Raw genomic sequence first — 22586 nt, 5'->3', positions numbered from 1 at the left:
AAAAATTTAAATTTCAAAGCCACAAGGGATATAGTCAAAACATCAAGTGAACCCCTGTTACACCAGCACTTCTTATTTTCTCTTTGAAAATAGCCATTCTTACTGCAGTGAGACCCTGAATAGCTAATACAATGCTGAGCAAAAACAAAAACAACAATGAAAAACAAATCAAGAAGCAATATACCAACTCACTTCAAAATACACTACAAAACAAGAGTAATCAAAACAGCATTACTGGCATAAAAACACACAGACCAGACCAGTGGAAGAGAACAAAGAGCCCAGAGATAACCCCACACATTTACAGCCAACAGATTTTTTTTTTTTTTTTTTTTTTTGAGGAAAAGGAAGAAAGTTGTTTTGCTTTGCTAACAAAGGAGAAACAGAGGGGACTCCTGTCCCAGAGGCTGTGAATCTGTCCATCAGCAGAAACACAGGGGGCTTTTAAAGAGGTAATTCAAAGATTACATTCTACATGTTCTCTGTTGGAGTTGTAATTAACTTGTTAATTTGGGAGATAATCATTTCTGAGATCTTCTAGTACCATTCCAAAGTCTGGATTACTTCATTCTTATGGTAGGGGTGTGTACTCATGGACAGATGAATCTGCCTAAAATAAGGAAGAAAGGTAATCCTGCTTCCCCCCAAGATTAGGGAGGAGGAGAGATTAGGAAAGAGCAAGGAGACAAGAAGAGAAAGAAACATGTGCTTTTAAAAAATAAGTTGCAGTGGCAGAGCAGCAAGGGCTATGTTGAAAGCATAAAATGAACCACTGTTACATTTTCGCACAGTCAATTTCTACATCTGGTTTCTGTGGAAAAATGGGTGATAACATCTCCAAGCTGCTTCCTGCTTCAAGAGGGTAAAGTTGGGGGAAGTAACCCCAAGTCCTTGTTGTTATCAGGTGGGATGTGGACAGAACAGTTAAGGGCATTCAGCATCAGAGCAGTCCAGAGGTCCACATAGCAGATAGTAGGTGATTGAACAAGGTATACATAGAGCAGGGATGATGCTAAGACAACAGTAAACAATACAGCAAAGCATTACTTTCAGCCAACTGATTTTTAACAAAGGAGTATACAATGGAGAAAGAGCAGTGTGAAAAGACACTCGCAGAGTCCACACAAAGTCCAAAGACCACACCACAAGCCAGAGTCTCTCACAAGAGATTTATTGTCAGTAGCATGAGGCAAACCGACAAGGCTGTTTCTCAGAGGAGAGCAGCAGCCGGAGAGCACTCACAGAGCAGCTTTATAGCCCGCACAAGGAATTTCATAAGCTGCTTAGGAGTTGCATCATAAACTGGGGTGGGGTTGATCCTTTAGCAGACACATGAAGGGATGTTAAGCAAGTTAAATTCCACACACTGGACGGGTCCCAGTTTATAGGATTAATATGTTGGTACCTCAAGGAAATAAGAGTTGTATTTGAATTTTTTTGTTTTTGTTTTTTTCACCACAAATACATTCAATATTTACTAACTGAAGGGATTATACTAGTTACACCAACACTTTGAAAGTTGCATGTAAAATGTTTATGATAAAGAGATAATTGAACACAGCAATGAAAAAAAAAGCAGCAGCAGTAGGGAGATTTGCTCATTGAACTAAGTTCTTCATTCTTACAGTTAATTCCTGTCCACAGTGATGATAGAAATTTTGTCTGATTTTTCATAGAACCAAGTACAGGTGACATTTTTCATGACACTAGTTTCCCATCTTTCAATTTTCATATAATTGTGCTTTCCTTCCCATCCCACTCCTGATGCTGAACCAATGTGCTGTCTACAAAGCTGCAAAACATCTGAGTTTTTATGCCATCAGCTACAGTTTCTTCTCTCCCAGGGTACAAAAAAAAAAAAAAAAAAACTATGTTGTTTTCAAGGTGCTTTCCATTTCTGTATGAATTTCTGGTTTTCAAGAGTGATGATACAATCTGACTTAGCCATTGCACCCATTTTCCTCATAGTAAGTTCCTCTCTTAATTCATTCGTGTAGCCATCAAAGCCTTTATAGTCCACCAGGTGCCATCTTCCTTCCAGATGCTGAATGGTGGCCATGGTGGGTGCTGGTGCTGCTGTGTCAGTAGAACAGGAATGTGGGCAGTTTGCTGTTGTATTTGAGTTTTACCATCTTATTTTACAGGGCTTTTCATTTTTGTAGGAAAGAAAGAAAAAGTTGCAAAGTTAATTAAATGGATTAGTATCTGATAATAATAAAGGGGAGTAATCAATGGATCACTGTCACCATGAAGGGCTTGATAGTAGAATGTCACAAGGCTCTGTCCTCTATTTTATTCTTGATGGCACTTTATTAATAGCTTTTATATACACATGTAGTACATGAAAGTATATATTTTATATATCCCTATTTCTTTAATATGTAAATGTTGTGAATGTCTCTATATAAAATAGCTAATCTGCAGCTGACCCCAAACTGGATGGTTTAGTAAAGACATTCTCTGATGGAAGCAGGATCCCAAATATAAGCTCAGATATCACCTCATTTAGGACACCTGAGATAGTCCAATCTCTGTTCTAGGTCTGTGTTCAGGACTCCTCCTTTCTAAGATACCTGTACGTATTCATCAGTCTTTTCTTCTGCCTTCCTTGAATGTCCCTTTCTATGCACAGGTAGTGGTTGGCTTCCTGTCAATTTTCCCAGTATCTTATACAGTGGTTAATGAACCAGTGACCCAGGCTGAAAACCTGAAACTGTGAAACTGAAATTCAATAGGGATGACTGTAAAGCCCTGCCCTTGGATCCCCCTTAAGAAACTAAACAAGCAGAAGATAGTGAATAAGTGGCTTACTCAGAGTTTGCATGGAAAAAGAAAGATAAATTTAGATAAGAATAAATAAATTTAGATAAGATGGCACCTGGTGGGCTGGGGTTTTGACTCAGTGCTAGAGTACTTGCCTAGCACATGTGAGGCACTAGGTTCAATCCTCAGCACCACATAAAACTAAATAAATAATGGTATTGTGTCTGTCTACAACTTAAAAAAATATTTTAAAAAAGAGTAAACCCACCCTGTAATAGTAGATATCACTTTTTCCTTTCCCCTCCAAAATTCTAAACTATTGTGACTTCTATCAAGTTGAATGAAAGTATATGATACCTAAAACAACAGATGTGAGTCCCTGTCTGAGCTGAAGAGACATACCTATGGTGTTATGTTAAAGTCTTGAGTGGTACATTTCAAGTAGGAAATAAAAAAACAACTTGTTCAAAGGCAAATCACTAGGATTTTGAAGAAGCTAAAAATATTACAATAGTTATTAATTTTTTCATTAATTTAAAAAATTTATTCTAAATATGTAATATTTTCTGGGCAACTGGGTAAAGAGTATAGAGCAGTGGAGAAAAATGTCTAGTATCAATCAAAAGAAACAAAGGTATTTTTTGGATAAGCAAGATAACCCAGATGAGAACAAGCAAAAGCTATTTATTTCGAGTTTGCTGTATCACCAAGGTGATCACCCATGATCACTACTTGGCAGACTCAAAGGCAGGAAGGGAAATGAGAAAGCTTTATAGTGGGAAAAAAGTGGCCCAGGAGGCTTCAGGTCTGCTGTGACTGGAGACTAGTGGCATGGAGAAGCTAAGAACAGAATAACTAGAAGCAGGGCTTTCTATGTGACTAGTTTGGAGATTCTATGTGGCCTTCTTCAGTTGGTTGTGAGTTGGAAGTGGAAGCAAAAATTGGGGAAGCTGGCAGTCAGTGACCAAGTTCTGACCTTTCTGGCACAATTGCTGCAAACTAGTTGTTGCAGAAGTTGCAAGTCATAGTCTATCATGTGGTCTGGCCATCATTCATCTGTATATTCAGTCTCTAATATTTAACATTGAGAAGACAGGGAACACTGAAAACTGCATTCAGTACATTGATGACTATATTCAAGTATGTTAACCTTCAACATTCTGTGTTGAAAAGTTTTGAATGGTCTCAATGGATCAAATTAGGACCTGTGCATGGAAAAGTTGTTCAATATAAAAAAAAAATCTAACTTATTGTCATCTAGAAGCAATCTCAGATAGGAACTATTAGTTAAGGGAAGAATCCAGATATAGGCTGGGTGAGTTCTTTGCAGTGATGTTGCAAAATAAATCACAAACTTCAGCAGGCATTGAATCACTTGATACTTTTGTTAGTAATGCAGAATTTTGGACTCTGTCCTAGATCTGATGAATCTGATTCATGTTGTATGCCAGATGATTTTCTCAAGAAGTATTTGTAGAAGGAATGCTCACACTGTAAAAAGCAATTGGACTAGATGGTTTTAAGAGTCCTTCCACCTGAGAGTCTAATATTCTAACTTTTTTATACCATTGTCATAACCAGGAAGTAAGCCACTCATTCACTTATTTAATAATTAATTATTTAATAAATAAATTATTTAATAAAATTAATTGGGTAGATTACATTATGTCCACACTCTAGGCCTTCATTTTTATGTATTAGCATGGGGCATTCCTATATTCCAAGGAGACAGTAATGAAAAAACAGCTCATTTATTCTTTTTTCAAAGTTTTATTGAGTATCTAATATGTGCTAGGGTATTGCACTAGGCTCTGGTGAGATAGAGATGAACCAAACTGATAAAGTCCCCTTTTTCCAGAGCTTAAACTAGTAAAAGAAATATACAAAATGTATGTGTAGGAAATGATGATACCTGATAACAACAACAACAACAAGTTGTGAGAACACCAGGACAGTTCTGTACTTTTGCTCTACATCATAATTTAAATTCAAATCAATCAAATTATTTATAGAGGAATTAGTATGCTGTATTTCCTCAGATTTGGTTTAGGTGTTAAGTAAAAGTTGAAAAAGCTTTGGGGCCTTATTCCAGGACTACTATGAGACTTCAAATGGCACTTTGTACTTAAAACCTCTCTGATATCAAAATCAGTAAATACATTGTTAAATAAACCAGGATCATTCTGGGTATTTTAGGAAATGATTTCGGATTCTGAATCCATTAGGTTCTGACACCTGTTTCTAAACCTATTGCAATGAAATGAATTTCTGCTGTATTTTTTAAACATGTTCTTGTCCATAACACCATGTCTTCTGCTGTGTGATATACAGGAAGGCATGAAAGGTAAGAAATAGCTGCCTAGGATCCAGCTCTTTGAACAATTAGCTGTGTGTGACCTTGGGCCTCTGTGGGTCTCATTTTTATTTTTATTTTTTTCCAAAATGTTAAATAATCCTTAATTAGCCCTAAAATTCTGATTTGGTTAAACTAAATGGGGAACTGTTATTTCACACTTGCCTCTCCTCCTGCCCTCCTCTCTACTGCAATAATGTATTAGAAGCTTGATCAACACCATTGAAATGAATGATGAAATAATTCACTTTCCTAATAAGGATATTTTTGTTGCCCTCAACTGAAGTCTGAGGTCTTAATATCCACCTGCTTATCCAGTCTAAGAGACTGGACTCTCTGGGAAGATTCAACTTTCTAGAAAAAGAACCCAGTACTGAGAAGACCTAGCAATCTGTCTTCTTCCCAGATTTCAGTGTCTATAATATTCACTGTTACCAAGTTTCAACCTCAATAGACCTTTCTAGACCAAATACAATGCCATCTATATCACTTTTAGTATTCCCATTGTCTAAAGACTTATGCTACACTGTTCACACCTGTCTGATCAAATTTCTTCCAAATAGACATCATGCCCAGGTTCCCCCTTTTGGAGGAGCAGTATGACAGCATAGTTAGTACTCATGAATCTGGTCCTCTCTAGCTCAGGTTTGCTCTTTTGATGTCCCAATTTGCCTCTAAACTCTTCCCAAGGTGTGTGGACAGATACACACACACACACACACACACACACACACACACATACACACATGAGACAGAGATACATATATACTTACTTGTAACAATCCTTCAGGTAAATCTTACCAGTTTTCATAATTAGTCCACTCTAGAAACATTATTTTAAAAAATTAAGTGTATATATACTACTAGCTCTGAAATTAGCTTTTAGTTTTAATTTAAAAAATTAACCTCTAGCTTTTAGACTTCTTCCTATTTAAATAATTGAATAATTTGAGGAAATGATCAAGCTAGGCCAAGTAATTAATAATTTTTCTTGCCCCCACAATTCAATCTTTTAAAATGTATTTTACTTTTCTACAATTGCCAGAGCTTCTCCTTGTGAGGCTGAGCTTCAGGAATTAATGGAACAAATTGACATCATGGTAAGCAACAAGAAATTGGATTGGGAAAGAAAGATGAGGGCTTTGGAGACACGATTAGATCTTCGGGATCAAGAGTTGGCAAATGCACAAACTTGTTTGGATCAGAAAGGTCAAGAGGTACTTAATGCGTGTATTAATAAATCATAATTCATCAGACTCTTACAAATAATATTTATTCTATTATAACATTTTTCATTATAGATACTTTTACTCAGGCATCTGCAATGGCATTTATTACTTGACATTCTGCCAACAAATACTATGCTTAATGTACTCTAAGAAACAAGCATAGAGAATAAATCCATAGATACTTACTGATGAAGATGGTCATATAGTGTCAATGCCATCTATAAAAGTAAAAAAAAAATTACTGTATATGTGAAATAAATATTGTTTCCAAACAAAGATGTAAATGCTTGCTACTATAGAAACAAAGAAGTGGCTATCAAAACTGTGTCTTTCTTCAAGGCAGAGTTCAAGAGCATTTGCCTCCTCTAATCTGGGAGAAAAATACTTCCTGAAAATTAGGTGTAAGAATTGATTGTGGTAGGACAAAGAAGAATAGAGTATGGTTAAGATGTGTGTGCAGCTGAGCACCCACCCTCGAGGAGCTCCCTCAGACCCTGCTGGGCTGCTCATTGCCAAACTGGTGGTCAGAGAATGTGAGAGAGTTCTCAGGCCTGGGAAGTTCAGGAAAACATATGCCTTACCTAGCACTGACTTGTGTGTGTCTGTATTTGGCAAGGGGGTGAGGTTGGTGAATGAAGCATAAGAGAAATGTTTACTAATCATATATTAAAACTTCATCAGCTAATTTATTCATTGGCTACTTTTCTACCTTTATTGGCCTTTCAATAGATCTTGTTATTTGCATAGTTAACTATATTATCTTTGGCATGGTTACCTTAGTTTTGGGGATCTAGTTTCCTTTCTCCTAAGAGGAAGTTATCAGTCCTGGCATATGCAAGGGATTATTCTCTTACTTCTCTATACCTGTAAGAACACAGATATGTAAACAGTTGCCTTACCTACATTTTAAGCAGACAAATTTAATAAGCCAAATCCTTAACAACTGTCCATAGCCATTTTTCTTTTTAATATGTTCATTCTTATAAAGATGTTACAGCTATTTATAGCACCACTAAAGCAGAGCTCACTTTGCAGGCAGGAAAAAAATGAATTATGCTAGTAGAGGTTTTGCCTAAGTATTGATGATATAATTTCCCAAAAAGATAAGGCAAAATAAGTAAGTTCTAAATCTTAGTTTAAAATGTGATGGTGATAAGGATCTTTTGTTAAATATCCATATTGCACTGTCATAATCTATATCTGGTGGAATAGTGCTGGCAATGTTTGGGTTTTGTGAATTTAATTATTAATAGCTATTTTAAGAACTGCAGTACAAATATTTATTCTTTGTCTGGTACAGCAGTTTTATTTAAATTATGCTTCTCTTTTGCATATTTTCTGATTTTGTCAGACAAAATTTAGAGAAAGCAAAATTAAAATTTATTCTTACTGCAGGTGGGATTACTTCGACAGAAGTTGGACAGTCTGGAAAAATGTAATTTAGCAATGACTCAGAATTATGAAGGACAACTACAAACCCTAAAAGCTCAAGTAAGAAAACTTGTTACAATTTAGTGTTAAACATTTTGATATTTTTTCCCACATTTTTGTGCCCTATATTATAATTGTACATAATCATGGGATTTGCTATATTCATACAGGCATACAATATAACAATATAATTTGGCCAGTATCACTCTGATATGTTTTTCCTATAAAAGTGTGTTAATTTTATTAAAGCTGACTGTTCGTATATTTTAATTACCTGTTTAATTATGTTTGCCCCTGTCATTGTTTATATACTGATTTTGTCTCTTTTACTAAATTGTCAGTTTTGTATACCTTCTGTGTCCTTTAACTGTTAGCACAGTGCTAAACAAATAGCTTTCTAGGTCTACAGAGGCTTGTTGATTAATTAAATTAGAATTATTAGCTGTGTGAATGGGAAGCAAAAAACCAAAACTATCTTTCATGGTTATTACTACCTAATAGGGATGTCTTAAATTCTATGAAAATTTGTAATGTGGAAGCTTGCTATAATGAAATCGATAATTGAAAGAATAAAACTGGTCTTTATTACTGGTAAGGCTATTTCATAAGTGATAGTGCTTCTTCATATGTCATGAGAGGGTACCAAATTCTTTCCTACTGTACTGGCAAGTAAAAGTGTTCTTTCCTTACCACAGGTATCACATAGGGCAGTAGTCATCTGGACATCTCAAATCTAGCAGATGCTAGCTACGTCCTTGCTTAAACTAGGAAATGAATCAATGGGAAATATGTTTGATTGTGAAATTTCACTTTATAACTAACTTTTCTTGAAGTACAAAGATTTCATATATGATAATCTTGTCAATAGAGCCCAAAGTATTTAATGCTTCTCCTTATTTGGCCATTAATACTGGAATATGAAACAATTTGATATCACTTAACTGGTATGCTTGTATCAGACTTAATCTTATATGACATTTATTAGATAATCTACCTGGACATTTTGCCTATAATTTAAGTAACAGCCACTAATTGTGTCCGAGTTATAAAATTATGCATAGTTTTTCCCAGCTAAAACCCTAAGATTTAAACCTTAAGTAAACCAACTGGGTTTTTTCTATGACTATAACAACATAAACATCAAATCACTATTTGAGACTTTTGTTTCTGGAAAGATAGGCTATAAGTACTTTTCCTATCATCCTCCTGAATACAGTTAAAAACAACATAAGACTCTGAGAAGTGGGAGAAAAGATAGATTGGTTGAAAACCCTGGGACCCAAAGAATGACACAGCAGTGAATTCCCTAGGATTTCTTTTTCCCTTATCTACTCCAGACTAGGTGATAGAGAAGCTAGCAAATTAGACACACCAGTGGGTGCAAACAAGCCTAGCAGAAGCCTGTTGTCTTTAGCCAAAAGACCAGGAAAGAGGCAACATCAAACACTCTTATGCATTTACTGCTCCACTCCAGCCAAACACCACAGGTAAGACAGCCCCACCCCAACGCCCACCAACAAGAGCTGAGTGGAAAACCTAGACTTCCGCCTCTCCAGGCTCTAACAAAATGGCCTGAGCCCTTGCCTGGGAGGTGGGAGCAGACTGAGTGGGAGGCCTGGATTTTCATCACCAGCAGTCATGGCCTTCCCGAACCAGTCGTGTCACTGGAAACCATATGGAGCCTAGTCTCTACCCCCACTCCATGGTAATATGGTGTCCCTCCCCGTCATTCTCATAGTATGACAAGGAACCTTGTGATCAGTTACTGCTTAGTGCTAACAAGTCCACCACCACCACTAGAGTATCACTGCACAGATGGCCATATGAGAAGCAGTAGGAAGGAACTCATGACCCTCCCTCAGCTAAAGGCTAGAGGTCCCTAAACTCTCAATCCCACTCAGCAGGAATAAGGAGCATCTCCCTCTGGGTACCAGTGGAAGTAGCTCAAGACCTGGACTTCTACTACCACCTGGCAATAACAAGGTGGTCCCTGAAGGAACATTGTCAGACTAGAATGGCTAAAACACAATATTTAAATAAAATTCAGAGTCTCTTGATACAATACCCCAAATTTCCAAGTTTCGATAGAAAATGCTTCATGATAGCAAAAAACAGGAAAATCTCAACTTGAATAAGAAAACATAATCAATAGATGCCAATGTCAAGATCATACAGATATTAGAATTATCTGACAAGGATTTGAAAGTAGCTATTAAAAATGTTTTAATGAGCAATTACAAACAAGCTTGAAATGAATAAAAAATTAGAAAGTTGTAGCAAATAAATTTAAATCTAAAAAACTAGTTAGAAATTTTATAGCTGAAAAATAAAATATAATCAAACTAAAAAAATTAGTGGAGGGGTTTAAAATGTTGAAGACAAAGGGAATGGTCAGTAGGAAAGATAGGCTATAAGTACATAGGAATTACCCCATGTGAACAGCAGAAAGACTAAAAGAAAATAAACCCTTAGGGGACATGCAATATTATGACAAAAGACTGAAAGTTCACATCATCAGAATTTCAGAAGGAGAGGAAAAGGTGGGAAAGTATTAAAAAAAAAATAGTACCTGGAAAGTTCCAGATTTTCAAGAAATTGAGTAAACTTCACACAGGATAAACCCAGGGGAATCAATAGCAAGACATATCATAGTCAAAGTTCTGAAAATCATGAAAGAAAGAAACAAACCACAACAAAAAATTTGGAAGCAACAAGAAGGAAATGACACCTTAAAACAAATTCACATAATAGATCTCTCATCAGAAACCACGGAGGCCAGAAGCAAGTTGGGACAACTTATTTCAAATGCTGAAAGAGCACAGAATTGTATGCTCAGTGAAAATATCCTTCAGAAATGAAGGGAGATCAAGACATTGTCAAATGAAGGAAAACTCGGAGCATTTGTCGTTAGTAGACCTACCCTAAAAGAATGGCTTAAGGGTTTTCTCTTTGCAGAAGAAAAATAATAAATAATTCTGAAGGCATCAGGAAGGGAAAACATTAGAAGAAAAAAAAAATAGGAAAATAGCAATATACTTTTTTCTTCTTTTGAGTTTCCTGTTGTTTGATTATAAAAAAATCACAGTGATATTTAAGGTATTTCTTAATATGGAGGATATAGAGGAAACACTTAAGAAAATTATATTGTAAATGGGGCAGAATAAAAGAACATGATGTTTTATTATTTCATTACCCATCTCTATAACAAAATACATGAGACTGGAAATTTTACAAGTGGTTTATATAGTTCAGTTTTAGAAGCTGAAAATCCAAATTCAGGCAACCCCATTGCCCCTCTTATGGCCTCTGATAAGGAAGGGCTCCCTTGGCTGTGTCAAAACATGGTGGATGGCATCACAATGGTGGAAGTCTGCCCCTGAGAGTGATCACCTGGAAAAATAGAAAGCCAGAGAGATTCAGAAGCTAGACTTGTTCTTTTTATAATAACTCTATTAGGAATTAAGCAGGGTCCTGTAAGAACTACATTAATCCCTTCAAGGAAAGTAGCCCTAACAACCTCATCACCTTCCACTAAGCATCACTTCCTAAAGGTTCCACCATCTGTCAGCATCATCAGGCTAAGAACCAATTCAGCACATGAACCTTTGGGGGACACACTCAGACCATATCCACCCCATAATGCTAGTCAATAATAAAAAGACAAATGACAAAATTTTAAAGTGGACAAAGATAAATAGACATTTCTCCAAAGAATGTATACAAATGAACAATATTCACATTAAAAAAAATGTTCAACATCATTAGTCATTAAGGAACTGTCAATCAAACTCCATCAAAAAACTTCCAGAGCAAATAAACAAATTTGGCAAAGTAGCAGATGTACAAAATTAACATGCAAAAATCATTACCTTCCTTCATACCAAAAATAAAGCTGCCAAGAAAGAAATCAGGAAAACAATTTTATTCACAATAGCATCAAAAAAAAAAAAAAACAAGAAATAAATCTAACCAAGGAGGTGAAAGGCCTCTAAAATGAAAACTATAGAACACTAAAGAAAGAAATGGAAGAAGACCTTTGAAGATGGAAAGATCTCCCACGTTCTTGGATAGGCAGAATTAACATTTTCAAAATGGCTATACTACCAAAAATGCTATACAGATATAATGCAATTCCTATTAAAATTCCAATGATGTTCTTCTTAGAAATAGAAAAAAAAAGTCATGAAATTCATTTGGAAAAATGAAAGACCCAGAATAGACAAAGTAATCCTTACTAAAAAAGTGAAGCAGGAGTCATCACAATACCAGACCTTAAATTATACTACAGAGCTTTGGTAACAAAAACAGCATGGTATTGGCACCAAAATAGACATGAGACCATAGGTAAAGAATAGAAGACACAGAGACAAACCCACATAAATACAGTTATCTCACACTAGACAAAGGTGCCATAACATACATTGTGGGAAAGATAGCCCTTTCAATAAATGGTGCTGGGGAAACTGGAAATCCATATATAATAGAATGAAATGAACACTTATCTCTCATCCTGCACAAAAGTCAACTCAAAGTGGATCAAGGACCCAGGCATTATACCAGAGACCCTACACTTATTAGAAGAAAAAGTAGGCCCAACTCTCCATTATGTTGACTTAGTGACTAACTTCCTCAATAAGACTACTAAAGCACAAGAAATAAAATCAAGAATCAATAAATAGTATGGTATCAAACTAAAAGGCTTCTTCACAGCAAAGAAAACAGGAATATGAAGAGAGAACCTACAGAATAGGAGAAAATCTTTGCCACCTGCATCTCACATAGAGAATTAATCTTTAGGATATATGAAGAACTCAAAAAACTTAATACCAAGTCAAAATAACAACAAAAAACCCAATCAACAAATGGGCAAAGGAAGTGGACAGGTACTTCACAGAAGAAGAAACATGAATGGTCAACAAATACATGAAAAAAAATGTTCAACATCTCTAGCAATCAGAGAAATGCAAACTGAAAGTACACAGATTTCATCTCACTCCAGTCAGAATGGCAATTATCAAGAATACAAGCAATAATAAATGTTGGTGATATTGTAAGGAAAAAGGAACACTCACACATTGCTGGTGGGACTGCAAATTGGTGCAAACACTTTGGAAAGCAGGGTGAAGATTCCTCAGAAAACCTGGAATGGAACCACCACTTGACCCAGCCATCCCACTCCTCCCTCTATACCCAAAGGACTTAAAATCAGCATACTTTAGCGGTGCAGCCGCATCAGTGTTTATGGCAGCTCAACTCACAATAGTTATGCTATGGAACTAAAGTAGGTATATATACCTCAGTAAAATTTTATGAGAAAAAAAACCATTCAACAGATGAATGGATAAAGAAAATATGGTATATATACTCAATAGAATATTATTTATTCAGGCATAAAGGAGAAAGAAATTATGGCATTCGCTGGTAAATGGATGGAACTGGAGGCTATCATGCTAAGTGAAATAAGCCAGTCCCAAAAAAACCAAAGGTCAAATATCTGATATGTGGATGCTAACCCACAACAAGGGAGAGGACAAGGAGGAAGATTAGAAGTTCATTTGATTACACAAACTTAAATGAAAAGAAGGGAGGAGGGATGGGAATTGGAAAGAGAGTAGAATGAATTGGACATAATTTTTCTACCCTTATATATGAATACATGACCAGTGTAACTCTATGTCATGTACAACCACAAGATTGGGATCCTAATTTGGATAAGTTAAACTCCATGTATATATGTCAAAATACTCTGTACTGTCATGTATATCTAAAAAGAAGAACAACAACAACAAAAAAAACACAATAAGATACCCCTTCACATGACTAGGAATAATAATAAATAATATTAATAATACAGACAATAACAAGTGTTGGTGAGATATGGAAAAATTGGAACTCTATACATTTTGAGTGAGAATGGACAATGGTGCAGCCACTTTGGAAAACAGGTTATTCCTCAAAAAGTCAAACTTAGCTTACTTTAGGAGCCAGCAATTTCACTCCTAAGTGTACACCCAAGAGAAATGAAAACATATATCCACACAAGAACTTATATACCAGTGTTCATAGCAGCATTGTTCATAATATTCAAAAGTAAAAATAACTCAAATGTCCATCAATTGATGAATGGTAAACAAAATGGGGTATAGCTATGTAATAGGAATATACCTCAGTAGAATTTTATGAGGAAAAAACCCAGAAATGGTTACTTCAATATCAGAAAATATAGACATAGTTGTTTACAGTTTTATTTGTACCAGCCCCAAACTAGAAAATATAAAAAAAAATTCAATCTACGTGAATGGTTAAACAAACTGTTATACATTCATATCATGGAATACTACTCAGCAATGAAAATGAAAATCTATGAAATACACATGAATCTCAAGGACATTAAATTGAGTAAAAAAAATTCAATTTCAATAGTCATGTATTATATGATTTCATTTTATAATAGTTAAAGTAACAAATTATATAGATGGAAAACAGATTAGTAGTTGGCAGGATAAGAAATGAGGGAAATAAGTGAGACTCTAAAGGGGTACCATGAATGAGATCTTTGTGAAGATTAAATAATTCTGTTTTGGGTTTTTTTTTGTTTGTTTGTTTTCTTTGGGTGGGGGTGGCTTTGGGGTTTGAACCCAGAACTTTATGTGTAACCACTGATCTATACCCTTAAGTCCTAGTCCTGAATATCATTTATACTTGTGGTCTCTCAAATCCCCACATGTGATAAGTGGCATTAAGTCACACACACATACTGGACCAGCTTTACCTTCCTGGGATCGATGTTTTACTGTAGTTCAATAAGGTGTAGATATTTGGATAAACTAGGCGAAACAGTTTTTTAAAACCAGAACCTCTCTGTAATAACTTTGCAACTTCCTGTGAACCTGTAATTATTTCACTAAAAAAAATAGAAATTTCCTCCCAGAAGTTGATGCTGCCTATAGGAAGTATTATTTTAAATTAAATATTAGATTTTTATGAATGAAGCATAAGCTGTTTATTTTGTAGATTGAGTTACTGAAATTAAAACTGTCAACACAAGATGGCACTAAATAAAAGTAAGAAAAAACTTAGTTTTTCAAAATTGTGGGCTTTACTACATATGGTTAAAACAAATCTGAACAAAACATTTATCAAATGAATCATTGTTTAATTGTGCAGTTAATTAATTCCCAAATTTACATCAAAGATGAATCATGTTCAGCTTCAATAATTGAGTTTTAATAACTGGTTCTATCTCCACTAATTGGAACATTTAAGCTTTACTGCACTTTCAAATCATGACTTAAATTTTTGAAGAGGTACACAAGAAAAGAAATATTGTGAAATCAAGCTAGAAATAACTGTGAATAGTAAAATGTTAGTGTTTTCTATAATTTACAGTTTTCCAAACTAACAAATAGCTTTGAGAAACTGAGATTACATCAGATGAAACAAAACAAAGTCCACCGAAAAGAAATACCTCATAAAGAAGAAGTGCCCTTTGAACTGAGCAATTTAAACCAAAAATTAGAGGTAAGAGATCTTTCCTTAGTTTCTTTGTGTGTATTAGGATTGGTTTCCATGTGGCTGTGTGTAGAGCACAGAGTGGCATGTACAGCTGGGGTAACAAATCAACTCTCGAGGAATATCTGTATTTCCAGTGCACCTTCCCCTCAAGCACTTAGTGAATTAAAACATCACTTTGATTTATGTATCATTTATATAGATCAGCATTGTGGGAGAGCCAAAAAAAGAAAAAAGTTCAAAGAAACTGCAGCTGTTGAATGAAATTGAAGGACACCCCTGGGGTCAGTTAAAGCGAATATCTAATAAATCTTTTAGTGGCCATTTAACTATTAGGTACTTAAATCCCAATGAAACCTCAAAACAGTTTCAGAGCAGGGCTTGAAGTTTCAGGGTTTTTTCCTTAAAGGTAAAGCACCACTCTAATTAAGTCACCCCACATCACCCAGGACTTCTAAACTCTCAGTCTCTAAAATGACTCAGGCTACAGTTGTACTCGTTCTCCCTCTTTGCGCTTTCCAACCTTAAAAACACAAACCAGTTATTTTGTTTCTTTATGCTCTTGAGTGTTCCTGCTACAAGTAATGTAAGAGCCCGTAGATTCTACTGTACATTTCTATCACATGACATGAGCTATGTTCCCAGTGCTGCTCAATTATTTTTAATGGCCTCAAGCTGACCCTCACATTATCTCACTCAGTTTATTTCATTTTTCCCAAGTCCTAAACCTCAGCATCCCCACCCCTAGCCAATGATCTCATTTTCCAACTCATTGATTGATGATAATCCTGAACCTCCCAAACATCAAGGTTAGATAACTTTGTGGAATCTCTTTTTTTTTTTTTAATTTATTCTTCATACTTTAGCCCATATTTGCCCCCCTTGCCTTTCTTCCTATCTGGTTGTCATTGCCCTCTTTCATAAGCCATCATCTTACCCTTGAATTAACAATCCTTCTGCTCCAAGATTTCTTCCCCCATATTTTTATTGGTGCATTGTAGTTGTACATACTGATGGGATTTGTTGTTACACATTTGTATATACACTCAGTACCAATATAACAATGTTCTGGCCAATATCACCCCCAGCACTTTTCCCTTCTGTCCCCACCTTCCACCCCTTGGTCCCTTTCCACTACCCTTCTCCCTTTGATTTCCATGAGACCCCCCCCCCCATTTTTTTTTTTACTTTCCCTTTCTTGCTTCTACACATGAGAGAAAACATACAACCGTTAACCTTCTGAGGTTGACTTATTTTGCTTAACATAATGATCTCTAGTTCCATTTTCCTGAAAATGACATCAATTCATTTTTCTTTATGGATGAATAAAATGTCATTGTGTATACATGAAACAATTTCTTTATCCATTCATCTGCTGATGGATATCTAGATTGGTTCCATAGTTTGGGTATTGTGAATTGTGCTGCTATAAACTCGGGGATGCATGTATCACTGTAGAGATACAACGACTTTAATTCTAGGATAAATACTGAGGAGTGGTACTGCTGGGTCATATGATAGTTTGATGCTAGCCTTTTGAGGAAACTTCATACTGATTTCCATAGTGGTTTTACTAATTTATAATCCAATAACAGTGTAAAAAGGTGTTCCTTTTTCTCCAGATTATCTCTAGTATTTTTTATTATATGTTTTCTTGATGACTAACATTCTGACTGATGTCACATGCAATTTCAGTGTAGTTTTTATTTGAATTTCACTAATTGCTAATAATGCTGAGATTTTTCTTGTATTTGTTGACTATTATTTGTAGTTTTTTTGATAAGTATCTCATTTATTCATGTTGTCCATTTATTAATTGAGTTATTTGATTTTTGGTGTAAGGTTTTTTAAGTTCTTTATATATTCTATATATTAATCCTATGTCAGAGAGTAGCTAGAAAAGATTTTTCTCCCATTATTTACGTTCTCTATTCATATTCCTTATTGTTTCCTTTGCTGTGCAGAAGTTTTTGAATTTGATGCCATCCCATTTATTAACTCTTGGCAATATTTCCTGAGATTTAAGGGTCCTATTTAGAAAATGTTGCCTGTGCCTACATGCTAGAGTGTTGACTCTATGCTTTCTTCTAAGAATTGTATAGCTTCTGCTCTAATTCCTAGGTCTTTAATCCATTTTGAGTTGATTTTTATGTAGGGTGAGAGATAAGAGTCTAGTTTTATTCTTCTACATATGGATAACCTGTTTTCTCAGCACCATTTGTTTAAAAGGCTGTCTTTTCTCCAATGTATGTTTTTGTCAAAGACAAGATGACTAAAGATGTGTGGGTTTGTCTCTGTGTCTTCTATTCTGTACTATTGGTCTATGTGTCTATTTTTATGCCAGTACCATGCAGTTTTTGTTACTATAGCTCTGTAGGATAATTTGAAGTCAGATATTGTGATGCCTCCAACATTATCTTTTTGGCTTAGAATTGTATTGGCAATTCTGGGTCTTTTATTCTTCCAAATAAATTTTAGAACTGTTTTTTCTAGTTTTTTGAAGAATGTAATTGGTATTTTGATGAGAATTGCACTGAATCTGTATATTGTTTTTGGTAGTCTGGCCATTTTAACAATGTTAATTCTGCCTGTCTATGAACATGGTAGGTCTTCTCATCTTCTGAGGTCTTTTTCAATTTCATTCTTCAATGTTCTATGGTTTTTATTGTAGAGGTCTTTTACCTCCTTGGTTAGATTTATTCTTGGGTTGGTTTTTGTTTGTTGGTTGGTTGGTTTGATGCTATTGTGAATGAAATTATTTTCTGGATTTCTTTCTCAGCAGCTTCATTGTTGGTATGTAGGAAGCTAATGATTTTTACATATTGATTTTGTAAACTGCTGTTTTTAACAAATTTGTTTATTAGCTCTAGCAGTATTTTGGTGAAGTTTTTTGATCTTCTAGATACAAGACCATATTGTCTAAAATAGTGAAATTTGACATCTTCCTTTCCTATTTTTATTCCTTTCACTTCCTCCTCTTACCTAATTGTGCTGCTAGAATTTCTAGCACTATATTAAGTAGAAGTAGTGAGAGTAAGCATTCTTGTCTTGTCCTATATTTTAAAGGAAAAGCTTTCAATTTTCCCTCATTTACTATGAGGTCTTCTTTGGGTTTTTCATGTAGCCTCTATGATGTTGAGGTAGGTTCCTTCTATCCCTAATTTCTTCAGTGTTTTTTATCATGAATGGGTGCTGAATTTTGTCAAAGGCTTTCTTTGTATTTATTGAGATGACTAAGTGATTTTTTGTCCTAAATTCTATTTATGTGATTAATTACATTTATTAATTTGCATTTATTATACCATTCTTGCATCTCTGGAATAAAACCAACTTGGCCGTGGTATGTAATCTTCTTAATATGTTGTTGCTAATATTTTATTAAGTACTTTTTTCATCTAAGTTTATCAGGGATATTGGTCTATAATTTTCTTGATGTCCTTATCTGGTTTGGTATGAGTGTGATATTGGCTTCAGAGAATGAATCTGGAAGTGTTCCATCCTTTTCTATTTCATAGAATAATTTGAGGAGTATTGGCATCATTTCTTTAAAAGTTTGGAAGCATTCACCTGAGAATCCATCTGATCCGGGGATTTTCTGTGTTGGAAAGCTTTTTATTGCTGTTTCTACCTCATTATTAATTATTGATCTGTTTAGGTTTCTATGTCATCTTGATTCAGTTTTGGCAGATCAGATTTGTCTAGAAATGTATACATTTCCTCTAGGCGTTCCAGTTTATTGGAATATAAATTTTCAAAATATTCCCTAGGGTCCCACTAGATTCTGTGATATCTGTGGTGATTTCTCTTTTTTATCTCTAATTTTATTAATTTGGGTTTTCTCTCTTTTTCTTTTGTTCATTTTGTTTATCTTTTAAAAAAACAACTCTTTGTTTATCAATCCTTTTTTAAATTTTCAATTTCATTTATTGTGTCTCCAATTTTAATTATTTCCTTTCTTCTATGGGGTTTGGAATTGGTTTGTTTCTCTTTTTCAAGGGCCTTGAGATGCATCATTAGGTTGATCATTTGGAATTTTTCTGATTTTCTTACATAGGCACTCATAGCTATAAACCTGCCTCTTAGAACTGTGTTCATAGTGTCCCAGAGGTTCTGGTATGTTGTATCACTATTCTCCTTTTAGTTGAAGAATTGTTGAATTTCTCCCTTGATTTCTTCTATCACTCATTTATCATTCAAAGGTGTATTGTTCACAAAAAACCATAAATGTAGGCAAGGATGTGGGGGAAAAGGTACACTCATACATTGCTGGTGGGACTGCAAATGGTGCAACCACTTTTGGAAAGTAGTATGGAGATTCCTCAGATAACTTGAAATAGAACCACCATTTGACCCAGTTATCCCACTACTTGGCTTATACCCAAAGGATTTAAAATCAGCATACTATAATGATGCAGCCACATCAGTGTTTATAGCAGCTAAATTCACAATAGCCAAGCTATGGAACCAAAGTAGATGCCCCTCAACAGATGAATGGGTAAAGAAAATATGGTATATACACAATGGAATATTACTCAGGCATAAAGGAAGAATGAAATTGTGGAATTTGCTGGTAAATGGATGGAACTGGAGACTATCATTCTAAGTGAAATAAGGCTATCCCAAAAAAACAAAGGCCAAATGTTCTCTGACACACAATAAGGGGCAAGGCGGGGAAGAATACAAGTTTGTTGGATTAGACAGAAGGGAAGGGAAGAGGGATGAAAATAGGAAAGACAGAATAAGTCATGTCCATAACTTTCTTATGTTCACTTATTAATAATACATGACCAGTTAAACCCCATATCATATATAATCATAAGAATGAGATCCTAATTAGAATAAGTTATCCTCCATGTATGTATATGTCAAAATATATTCCACTCTCATGTATATCTAAAAAGAATAATTTTTTAAAGTAGGGTTTTGTCATGTTAATGACCTAAAATATGTTGTATTTTGTTAGTTTGGCTAAAGTTTGGAAAAGGTACCATGAGTCACTGAGAAGAATGTGTATTCAACTGTTTGGGATGAAATAGTCTATAGATTTCTCTTAGATCCCATTTGATTTATAATATTTTCCAGTCCAAAGAGTCTTTATTGAGGGTCTGTCTGGATGACTTATGTAATGGTGAAAGAGGTGTGTTGAAATCACCCAGTATTATTGTACTTGGGTCTATCTGAGGCTTCCATTGGAGTAGTTTCTCTTATATGTAATTATTTGTCTCTTCTGATTAATTTTGGTTTGAAGTCTGCTTTTTCAGATATGAGAGTAGCTATTCCTGCTTGTTTTCATGTTCTAATCACATTGTATATCAATTTCTATCCATTCAGCCTACATGCAAACAACATGTAGTTGTGTTTTGTTTTTAAATCCATTCTGCCAGCCTATGTCTCAACTGTAGAGTTGAGACCATTTAGATTCAATGGTATTACCAAGAGATGTTTATTAATTCCTGCCTTTTAGATTTACTTTTGATGTTTAATTTGGTCATGCTCCTCATTTGCTTAGCTAGTCTTATGTGAGATTTGTTCATTTGTGAATTCTGAGGTTTGTTTTGAATGCTTCTGTGTGGAGTATTTTGTTAAGGAAGTTCTGTGGTGTAAGTTTGTCTTGAATTCTTACAGTTTCTGCTTATCTTTGAAGGTTTGTATTTCCTTTTTAATTTTGAAGGATAACTTTGCTGGAAATAGCAGTCTTCGTTGACAGTTATTTTCTTTCAGGACTCTTGGAACACATAATTACAAGTCCTTCTGGCTTTTAGAGTTTGTGCTAAGAAATTGGAAATGATTCTGATAGGAATCACTTAACCTTTAAGTCAATCACTTTACCTCTAAATGTGACCTGACATTTTTCTCTTTAGGCTTTTGAAATTCTATCCCTTTCTGTATATTAGGTATTTTAATTGTAATGTGTCATGGAGAGGTTCTTTTTTGATCTTGTCTATTTAGGGTTCTGAGTGCCTCCTGAAACTGGATGTTCATCTTATTCTAATTTTTGGAAATTTTTGTAATTTTTTTCCTTGAAGAAGTTATCAATTTCCTTGGTCTGCATCTCACAACCCTCCTCAATTCCAATGATTCTTAAATTTGGTCTCTTAATGTACCAGAATTCTTGTATATTCTGACCATGGTTACTTATTTTATTTTCTTTCATGTTGTATAATTGTTCAAGACTGGCTACTTTGTCTTAGATTTCTGAAATTCTGTCTTCATGGCCTACTATCTTTCAACTGAATATTTAATTGATTTATTGTGCTTTTCTGTGTTCTCTTGAAATTCATTGATCATTTTTATTATTATTCTTTTGAGTTCTTTATCTGATATTTCAGCCACTTCAATATCTTTGGGGTCAGTTGCTGGCTCCTACCTTGGGGTAGTATCATAGGTATCTTTTTTCATGTTTCTTGTATTTCTGTGTTGGGTTTTATGCATCTTTTTGGAGGTATTTCTCATATGCTTCTATATATGGGCCATTTTAGAGCACAGTCTTTACTTGTCCCAGAGTGATCTAGATTGAGATATCCCTCATATGTATGGTATCCTCAAGCCTTTGTTTTAATTCTGTTTTTGCTATGGCAGTGGATGTCTGTATAGATATAACCCGTGTATCCATCCCTATATGTTTCTAATTGGGCCTAGTCATTAGTTTGGATTTTTGTGTCTTGAATTCTTTGTTTTAACGTATACCTGAAGATTAAGTGTCATTAATTTGTGTGTGGATCAGGGTGCACTGTCTTTTGGTTGAGTTTGGTTCAACAACAGAGTCTCTACCCTGTGAACTTGTCCCAGTAGGTTCCCAGCACCTCACAGAATAGTGTGAAAACAAATAGTAGCAACAACAGATGCAAACAATATATAACATTAAAATAAACAACCACTTCCTATTATGACATCAATATTAATCACCACAGAAAACAGGAATGGTGGGGTCAGCAGTTGTCAACAGTAAAAACAATAACTATGAATTTATCTTGCTTTAAAGCAAATGGCAGGTGTCAGCTATGTCATCCACAGTAATAATAAGTTAATCAGCATTAATGGTAGGGGCAGGAGTAATATAAACCAATTTTAAAAGATGATAAAAATATAGTTAATTAAGGGAAAAGAACATGTTCTATCATGGCATGAAAGAGCTTAGAATTTCAAAAAGTGAACAGAGAGGATGCAGAAGAGATGTATCTGGTGATGGTTATAAGGAAGGAGGAGAAAAAATAGGAGAAACAAAGTGAAGGGAGAGAGAGATAGAGAACAATAGAATTTGGTTGTTAACATTAGAAGAGAGAAAGAGAAACAAGAGA

General features: G+C 34.9%; 1 protein-coding gene and 1 pseudogene across 1 annotated transcript in view; one reads left to right on the top strand and one right to left on the bottom strand.

The window, feature by feature from the left end:
• Positions 1–22586, top strand: part of Deup1 (deuterosome assembly protein 1) — a 76956-nt gene that overhangs the window by 5483 nt on the left and 48887 nt on the right. Inside the window, exons 2-4 of the mRNA XM_076843878.2 lie at positions 6162–6333; positions 7741–7836; positions 15166–15297. Of these exons, the coding sequence (XP_076699993.1) occupies positions 6162–6333; positions 7741–7836; positions 15166–15297 (400 nt within the window). The remainder of the gene's footprint in view (positions 1–6161; positions 6334–7740; positions 7837–15165; positions 15298–22586) is intronic.
• Positions 1628–2059, bottom strand: LOC143392096 (fatty acid-binding protein 5 pseudogene; annotated as a pseudogene).

Source organism: Callospermophilus lateralis, chromosome 2 (genome assembly GCF_048772815.1).
Source record: "Callospermophilus lateralis isolate mCalLat2 chromosome 2, mCalLat2.hap1, whole genome shotgun sequence".
Lineage (NCBI taxonomy): Eukaryota > Metazoa > Chordata > Mammalia > Rodentia > Sciuridae > Callospermophilus > Callospermophilus lateralis.
The sequence above is the reverse complement of the archived record's forward strand: the minus strand, read 5'-3'. Positions and strand labels throughout refer to the sequence as shown.